At 49.1% G+C, this 9,378-nt stretch overlaps 1 protein-coding gene across 1 annotated transcript; it reads right to left on the bottom strand.

Moving 5' to 3' along the window:
• Positions 1 to 278: 278 nt before the first annotated feature.
• Positions 279 to 2,388, bottom strand: LOC310748831 (uncharacterized protein). Its single transcript, XM_083584793.1, has 2 exons — positions 577 to 2,388; positions 279 to 532 (listed from the first exon to the last, which is right to left on the bottom strand). The coding sequence occupies exon 1, from the start codon at positions 1,901 to 1,903 to the stop codon at positions 953 to 955; it is 951 nt and encodes a 316-aa protein (XP_083440919.1). The 5' UTR covers positions 1,904 to 2,388; the 3' UTR covers positions 279 to 532; positions 577 to 952.
• Between the last annotated feature and the right edge of the window lie 6,990 nt (positions 2,389 to 9,378).

Below are 9,378 nucleotides of genomic sequence, written 5' to 3'. Positions count from 1 at the left end.
GGCATCATTTACTGACCCACCCTTTGGGTAAGAAAGGTTATGTATTAATCGAAACTCGCCTGGGGCCTTCTTAGGTACGATACCTAGTGGAGACACTATGAGGTTGGGAAATGGAGGTTCTGTGAAGGGACCTGCCACTCGCCCCAGCAAGCGTTCTTTGGTGATCTTCTTCTCAGCAATGTGTGGCATATCTCGGACAGACTTTTGGTTGGGGGGATTGGTGCATGAAGGGGTGCCTACCACTGGGATGCGGAAACCTTCCCTAAAGCCCTCCTCAATGTATTTTGCTGCCTCTTTATTGGGGTACTGGTGTAAAAAAGGCAGCATTGCTGATAGAGATATGGGTGAGGGGGCTAGGGAAAGGAGAACACTATTTGCGGGCATTGTTTTTGCTTTGCTGTGTGCCAGAGGAGCCTGTAGAGGCTCCGGCCTCTCTTTTGTCTTGAGATGTGCCTGCGCCTGATCCGCGGGAGCCTCGAAAAAACTTCTTCCCCCAAAAACATTTTGTGGTGGGGTGAGATCCACTACAGCGCTCGCATTCATGAGCAAATCGGCATTTTTCTCTGAAGCAGGAACCGTTGTTATACTCCCAGCAAGATCTCTTAGGGGCTTTGGATTGGTATTTGGACTGTTTCACATTGTCGGACCCTTTCTTGAAGAATGGGGCAACCAACTCAGACCACACGTCATCATCTTTGATATCCTATCTAGCTGTGTCGTCCCCTGCCGCCTGCTCCCTGAATGCCTGGTCATAGGCAAGTGCCGCCTCCCCCCCCAGACATGGCTTCAGCCTTTAGGATGATAAGTAGGTAGTTGGTCAGGTGGCAACCCCTGTCAGGGTAACTAGCGACTATAATACCCATGTAAGTGGTGTATGCAGTGAGCCAATTACGAAAGGTACGCTCAACACTCACTTTTTTATCTTTTTTCCTCTGCTCGGCGGATTTAGATTTTAGGCATGTCGGAGAGGCAGGGGATAGCAGATCAAACAAATCCACAAACTCCCCATTAAGGATGCGTTCCCACAACTTCTCGCGCAGGCGAAGGCCTGGGGGCTGGTCGGTTCTTTTGAAGTTGGATTTCCTAATGCTACCTCTAGAGTCAATGCCCTCCTCACCGCACGGTGCGGTAGCACCATGTTCACGCCTGTGCCTACGGTTGCGGCGCCGCCAGACCCAGTGCGGCAGCCCTGGGGCGTGGGGGCCTGTAACCCAATAGCCTTTGATGCTCCCCCCCGTTCACTATCAGTGGAGCTGGACCTACCTGAGGAACTAGATGACCCAGAAGTGTCCCTCTTGGACTTGTGGCCCCTCCTCCTGGATTTGCGGTGTTTCCTCCCGCGATGACGCGATCTGTGCGACTCAGGGCTCTTGTCACTCTTGTACCTGTCAGAGAAGCTGGAACGGGGGGACCTACCTCTGCGCCTGGTGGATGCAGATGATGAGCGTGATCCACCTTCCTGAACACGGTGGTCAGCGGAGCTGCTACTGCGCCCTCGCCTGCGGCTGTGAGGTGACCCAGAGCGCCCTCTGCGCGAATCCCGCCGCTCCAGGCGGCGCCTCAGCCGGGCAATGGTCCTGACCCTACTGTCTCCACGCACCGAGTGCGAGAGACTGCTACTAAGGGAGGAGCGGGTAGAGGAGGAGCTCTCTGTACGTCTCGGCTTGGCAGCCGACCCCCTGCCGGCGCGGCTTGCCAAGGCTAGTGGGCTTATGGACCCAGAAGACCCTCTAGGTGCCGCTGCCTTCTTGGGTGCGGTCTTCTTGGGCTTGGGCTGCTCCTCCCTGGTCGCACGCGCCTTCCGCTGTCCAGTCGCCTGTCTCTGGGCAGGCTTGGTGGGCGCGCCCCTTACGGTGCCCCTTCTGGTGCGGGGAGGAGAAGCAGCCTGACACTTTGGTGGCATGGTGTGGGGCTAATAGAGTGGGGTATGCTAGGGAATCCGAAAAACAAGGGGGGGCAATGATTGGTAGGAAATGCCCGCTATCAATTTGCAAACACACTCTAGTGATAAAGGTAAGGGTACAAATAATGGGAGGGGAGGAGATAAGGCAAGAACTGAGTCGCAGCAGGAATTGCTACTGAAGGCTGCAAAATAAAACAAGCAATAGTTTAGAAAATCACTGCACAGATTTCAGTTGAGGTCCATGGGCAGTCTCCCCTCGTCGATAATGAGCGCGATGCCTGCTGCACCTGCTGGCAAGCCATGATGGTGAGATGTAAAACCAATACGTACCTAATGAAGCCATAGGTGTGCCTGAGGACCACCGAGGCATGACCGCCGCCATGCAGCCAGATCCAGGATGGCCTCCGCCATCTGGCCACCGGCGCAATGGCTGCTGCCATGCGGTCACCACTGAAATGGCTGCAGATATGGAGCCACCACCAAGCATGGCCCTGCACGCCCCCGAAAGGGATCAGTCCTACAGCGGCTTGGCAGGGCCCCGTGATGCAGCGCCACCCCCCGCCACACAGTTTAAGGGGGGTGGGGGCAAGCAGAGGCCCACACTGTCCCCCGGGGCCATCTCGGGGGGGTGGGTATGCCCGCTGACTGCAGAGGTCCCCCCCGCCGCCCAGGGGAGGTACCAGGGTCGCCAGAGGCCTGGTGTAGGCCGTGTGAGGCGGCAGAGCCTCCCTGCGGCCTTAAAAGGCCAGCCAAAGCTGGGGGAGGCAGTGCGGCGCGGCCTGCGGCCCCCCACGGAACGTGGGGGCAGCAGGAAGGCCCCCGCCACCCAGGGGAGGCTCCGAGGCTGCCAGAGGCCCAACTAGGCCACACAACGCGGCGGAGCCTCCCTGAGGCCCAGCCAGGCCTCCCCGAGGCCCAGCTAGGCCTACGGAGCCGGGGGAGGCCGCGGTGTGGCCTGCAGCCCCCCCGGCGATCGCGGGGGCGGCGGGAAGGCCCCCGACGCCCAGGGGAGGCTCCAGGGCCGCCGGAGGCCCGATTAGGCCGTGGAGCCTCCCGAGGCCCAGCCAGGCCTCCCTGAGGCCTAGCTAGGCCTACAGAGCTGGGGGAGGCCGCACGGCGTGGCCCGCGTACCCCCCGGCGATCGCGGGGGCGGCAGGAAGGCCCCCGCCGCCCAGGGGAGGCTCCAGGGCCGCAGGAGGCCCGATTAGGCCGCAGAACGCGGTGAAGCCCCTCCCTGAGGCCCAGTAAGGCCTCCCAAAACGCGGCGGGCCTCCCTGCGGCCTAAAAAGGCCGCCTGGAAGCCACCGAGGCCCTGGGGGGTGACCAGGGACCCCCTCTGCTACCACCCGCCGCACCCCAGGGCCGCCAGGCCTGGCGGGGGAAGGGGAGGGGCCGCGTGTGGCGTTGTCTCCCTTGTGGCCCACACGCCCCCGCAGGCATGGGGGGCAGCCAGAGGGGCCCCCGTGCCACCACCCAGCACTCTGGGGCATCTGGGCCCGCCTAGGGAAAAGGATCCCCTTTTAAAAGGGGTGTCCTGAAATCCATTACCCCCCTCCCGCTATCCTTTGGGAACCCTGTCGCGGGGGGGGGGGGCGGGGAGGCCAAAAGGCCCCAGGCTTACCTTTGGAGCGAGGAAGTCCAGCGACGTCCTTCCTGAAGAAGCTCTGGAGCCAAGTGAGGATTCCCAGGTAAGATCCTCCCTCTATTGTGTGGGCAGGTAATCCCTCCCCTACCTGGCCTGGTCTCCTTGGCAACGTTTCCCCCAGGTGGGATTGGACAACTGACTGAGGTAGGCGGAGACCTCCAGGTATCCCACCTGAGGGAAGGCAAAGCCAAGCCTATGCTGTTGGAGCTGCTCCAGATCTAGGGGCTGCACACGTCCACGCAAAGGGCGCCCCCCGTTTTAAGCGGGGAGCGGTCATTGTGTTTTAAAAAACTGTCTTCGGAGGTAGAAAACTAGCATCGCAGGCATGAGCAGGGCTGCCTTGAAGCTACTCTCCTTAGCATTTAATTTTTTTCAGGAAACTTCTTTTTTTAATGTGGTGAAGCATGCAGAAGAAGTATCCTCCACTAACATTAGTGCAGTGCATTGTGCCATATCATCATTCTACCACCCACCACATTCTGCTAAATGTGTGGATCCAGTCTGAAACCTGGTCTCTGTGGGAAAGTTCAGGGAGGCAGGAGAGAATATATTGTTTATTAATATCCTTCCTAACTTGCGCTAGCAAGTTCTATAACTTAGCAGAGTTTTACATTCCCCTTTTAAACACACAGCAGATAGCTGGTTGCAGGCTTGTTTAAGCCTCTCAGTATTAGATTCCTGGCAAGTTCCCTTATATCCCTCTTATAAGAATAAACACGCCACAAATTTGTGTAAAGTATATAAAAGAAGTTTACTCACATCATCAGTTGGATCCCTGAAGGCAGACTTAGTCACAAAGTATATACATGTGGATCTATCCCATATGGAGATAGTACCAGTGTCTTCTGTTGGCTGAGAGCCAACAGAGCAATTCTAGCTAAAATCTGCTGCTCCAACGATGGAAGAAGTCAAAGAGAGAGAGTGTGCGCATGCCCTGTTCCTTTTGTTACCTAGACAAGTAAGGTCACGCCCACCTCTAGTCACATGCAAAGGAAGTATGTCCCAGCCAGGAGGAAACAGGAAGTTATCGACTGGCTGGACCAAACATTCCCCCGCATGTCCACTGTAGGAAAACAAGGAATGTTGTACTTGACTGCTACTTATGTATCACATCCCACAGTCTCAAATTAAGCAAAATAAAGGTGGTAAAATCCTGAGGGCCATAGCATTTCAAGCTGCAGATGTGGATACGCTCTCAGATTAAAAACATGCACGCAACCCTAAAAACCTCCCTGCAAATTAAAAAAACCCCACTATCATATCAGGGAGAAAGTCAAGTTCCCTTGGCAAGTTTTATCCATTCAGAAGGTGCTACTATTCCTGCACATTTAATCAAATTCCTTTAAAATGTTACCATTATTTGTTGCTTTTCCTATGTTAGTCAATGCTTCCAACTTGCCAAACAAGACTTTGATTTGACCTTCAGGCAAAGTGGGTCCTGGTCCTGGTCAAAGTGGTCTAAAATGAAACAATCAACTATCTGAATTCCTGAAGCAGGACCCAAATCGAACCTTGTTCTCTATGCGTATCTTGAGACATATCTTCAAAAATCGAGACTCTTATCTCCACTTTCAGTAAAATAATTCAATAACTTTCCTGCACCCCCTTAGCTATGCCAGAGGTTCTGCTATAATTTAAGTCTCTGTGGAAATAGTAATAAAGCTTTTTATGTATGTAGCATATTTCATCTGAGGCGTTAAAGTGATTTATGAAAATTTATTAAGTTTCAACTCTCTTTAGACCCTGGCCCAATAATTCTCAGAGACACTTATTACATTGCTCAAGATCTCTGTGGTGAGGAATATATCAGTGCTAACAAGTTTTTAGGGATATTCTTTTGCCATTCCAGACAGTATTCCCTTTGTCAATATTTTTATAAAGGGGCTTTTTTCAGTTTCCTCCTGTTCTTTCTGACATTCATGTGGAAATCTGAGAGCTGTCAACAGAGCCCTACTCCCCTATATAAATCAGTGCTGTTCCTTTGTAACGAGGATTACACAGCAAATGCTGAAGGCACTTCAATGCCAGCAACCTCTGTATTAATGCTCATGGGTTCCAAGAATCAACTCAGGGGTGGAGCATGTCAGAAGGGACTCTACACACACACACACACACACACACACACACACACACGTGTACTTGTGTAGAGCACTTCCACAGAAGGCAGAGTAAGAAGAAGAAGAGTTTGGATTTGATATCCCGCCTTTCACTCCCTTTAAGGAGTCTCAAAGCGGCTAACATTCTCCTTCCCCTTCTTCCCCCACAACAAACACTCTGTGAGGTGAGTGGGGCTGAGAGACTTCAGAGAAGTGTGACTGGCCCAAGGTCACCCACCAGCTGCATGTGGAGGAGCGGAAATGCGAACCCGGTTCCCCAGATTACGAGACTACCGCTCTTAACCACTACACCACTCTGGCTCTCTATAGGCTCCATACTCCCCTCCTCTATTGTTTTCCCATGTCTATTTTACATTGTAAACCCCTTACCCACAGCATTTCCCCCCTATCATTCAAGAATTTCTTTACCACTTAGGACTGTGCCTGGGTACACCTGGCCTCTGAGAAACTTGTATTCTAGGTCAGCCCCTCCATTGTTTCTTAACGGATAGACTTCCTGTTCTGGCTCCAGAAAACATCTCAGTTCATAGCAGAAACCATCCGTTTCTTTCAACAAGCTCAAGGCAGTCTGTGTGGTTCTTCCCCTCCCCATTTTACCCCCTCAACAACTATGTGATGTAGGTTAGGCTGAGAACTAAGGACTTCCAGAGGGTCTCCTAAGTTAGTCAGTATTATTTGAACAGGTGCCTTCGGTTTCAACTTTAAAATGCCTACTGAAAACTCTTCTATTCCATCAGGCTTATGCAGGCAATTAGGAATAGATCTTTTCATAATAGCTAGCTGATTTATGATTTTAACATTTTATATGGTTTCCTATTGTACATAATTATTGTACACTGCTCTGCTATATTTTATGAACAGCTGCATATAAATATTTTTATAAATAAAATAAAGTAGATCTTGGTTCTGGTTCTGGAGCAACATGCTGTTAATGAATTTTAATTGTCTACAAATCAAGGTCTACAATTGTCTTCATGTTTTTTTTCCTCCTCAGAGATCACCCCCTCATAAATTTAGGTGCTTTGGAAAGGGCCCTATCTGCACCCTTAGAGAAGAAAGAAAGAAAGAAAGAAAGAAAGAAAGAAAGAAAGAAAGGAAGGAAGGAAGGAAGGAAGGAAGGAAGGAAGGAAGGTTTGTTTACACCTATGTGTATATTGGGGGGGGGATTTCCAGCAATTTTTCTACTTCCAAACATGTAATTCCTTGCCATGTAGCTTTTATAATCATCTTTTCTCTCTGCCTCATGTTGGAATAAGGACAAAATGTTACAGGGCAAGCTCTGCTTTCTATGTTAATTGCTCCGGTTAATTAGAGATATTATCATACTTGTAACCCCAAACTGACTCCCACAGGCAGCTAAAGACACACCTAAATCAGTAAGCACTACAAAAGGCAGAAACCTGCCTCAGGACGTTGGGGTAGAAAACAATGGAGTAATAAAATAAGGAGCGATAAGCAAATGCACTGGTGAACAATTTTGCTTTTATACTCCTTTAGATTTTTCTAAGTGAAGTGTGAATATGGGAGTGGTAATGAAGATCACCAAAACTGAGATTAGCAGCAGAACTTCAGACACACACAAAATAATGCTCTAATAAAGAGGTAGAAAAAGGAGGGGAGCGCTGAAGCATTTTGATAGGGCTTCTCCTTTCTTCATTTGTTTAAGATGAATAGGTCCTATTTGTTTGGTTTCACGCTATAATTAACTAGGTGAGAAATCAAGATTAGTGTCATGTATACTTTAATATGCAATGCTTGAGACAGGAAGATTAAGAAATGCTCATAAGCCCATATTTTGCTCCTGTTTCAAGAAATATATTGATCTTAGATTTTTTGCTTTGTATCATGTGCTCCTCAGTTTGGATCAGTTGCTGTGTGCAAATAATTTAAGGTTCTCTTGAGAAGGTGTCAGATAAAATTGACAAAAATACGCAAACTGGATGTACAAACCGAGAAATGAAATGACAAAGTTAAGCTTCTTGAAATATAAGTATTGATTTACTGATTATATTTCCACAACACATAAGGTTATGACCAAAGGCTGGTAATCCTATGAGTTGCTACACACTGGCCAATGTTAAGACCTGTCAGCTCCCAAAACCAAAATCAGGTGAGACCTCCTCATCAGAAGTTGACCTCAGTACACATTTTACCACGAACCAGGTGGAATTAGAGCACCATGAAGGAGCTCCTACTCCAGGGAAACATCGTTATCCAGAAAACTTACAGAAATAAGGAACCAAATGAAACCAACTGGGTGCACCCCTCCCCAGCTCTGAATCCCGTGATTACCACTCAATATTTCTTGGCCATGCTAGGCACCTCATTGCAATGCTCAGGAGAAAGAACCATGGCCTTGTCAGCATCAAGGTCTTACTATTTCCCCGGAAAGGGTGAGAGCAGCTAAGCCGGCCATAAAAACCATCAGGTCACAGCAGAACAGTCACACCTGCTCCTTGATCTGGCTGCCTCTTGGGCAGCTTCCCTGTAATTCAGTACTTGGCCTTCTGACTTTGGGCATGGACTTGGCTGGTGCTGCTGGACAGCTCCCCTGTGGACTCCTATTCCATCTGCCAGGTCTTCACAGAAGTTCTCTAGTTCCCTGGACTGCTCCTCTGACTCACCCACAAAATGAAGCTCCGTATGGCCAGATGCAGCCAGGTGGTAGCGCATGGAACCAGAAGACAGCAAAGATACAAGCATAGAAGGTATGGGCAGGTCAGAGCAGTGCTACAGAAAGTAAGGGCATTCTAAAAGCTTGGGGAACTATGAGGCATATTCCTGCCTGCCTCGTACACAAGAAGTGTTCTTATCACTGTTTGCAAATGCAACCAGCCCTTCTGCATCTAGCTAGGACACATTTTTAGAATTAAAAGTTTTCATAGGGCCCAGAACAGGGTTTGAAGATATGGAAATGCAGAAACAGTGTTTTCCATATATACAACTACTGGCAAGGACAGTCAATAGTGCTAGTTGTTAAGTACTGAAGTTCTCACCCTGGGCCAGCAGGGGGATACTGTAGATAGTTTTCACTCAGGTCCACATATGCAAATAAGATATTGAAAGTGAGATTCAGTGATTGGATAGTTACAGAAAGTGGTTACTGTTGCGTTGTAGTGGAGGTCTATATAAGCAGGCTGGCTGAACCATTCTGTTCAGTTCTGTTCTGGCCTGTGAATAAACAAGAGCTGTCTGAAGAATCTCTGTCTGATATGTTCACCCACAACTTAACACTAGTGTCATCCTTTTTTTTTTTTACTCTACAGATAGCAATGATGAAAAATAGCCATTCATGTTAACTTCTTCAGCATGAAGGAAGAAGCATGTGTTTCTCACATATGCCATTCACAAATGGAGGTTTAGATCCAAGACCTTATTCACAGGGCTAAAGCACATATGCAGTCCTGTCACTGTTCATGAGGATCTATGAATTGGAGGTCAACTACTTCCCCAAATGCAACCACTTATTGTATAGTAAATTATATTGGTTTTATTCCCTGCCCTGCTATGTTCCCCCTATCTTTATTTTGGTTGTTTAGTGAGAGTGCAGAGCATTGTTTTAGAGCTTTCCCCCCTTAATTTCTTCATTCTCATATGCCATTGAATTATGTGTTCTTGATTAAATAAATTAATATATATATATATATTTAAAGACCTGTTCGCTGTCAAAGAACTACAGTCCTTACATTTTCCTAGACAGAGGGGGAATCCAG

The sequence above is a fragment of the Podarcis filfolensis genome, assembly GCF_964270895.1.
Source record: "Podarcis filfolensis genome assembly, chromosome: 1".
In the NCBI taxonomy this organism is placed as follows: domain Eukaryota; kingdom Metazoa; phylum Chordata; class Lepidosauria; order Squamata; family Lacertidae; genus Podarcis; species Podarcis filfolensis.
The sequence above is the reverse complement of the archived record's forward strand: the minus strand, read 5'-3'. Positions and strand labels throughout refer to the sequence as shown.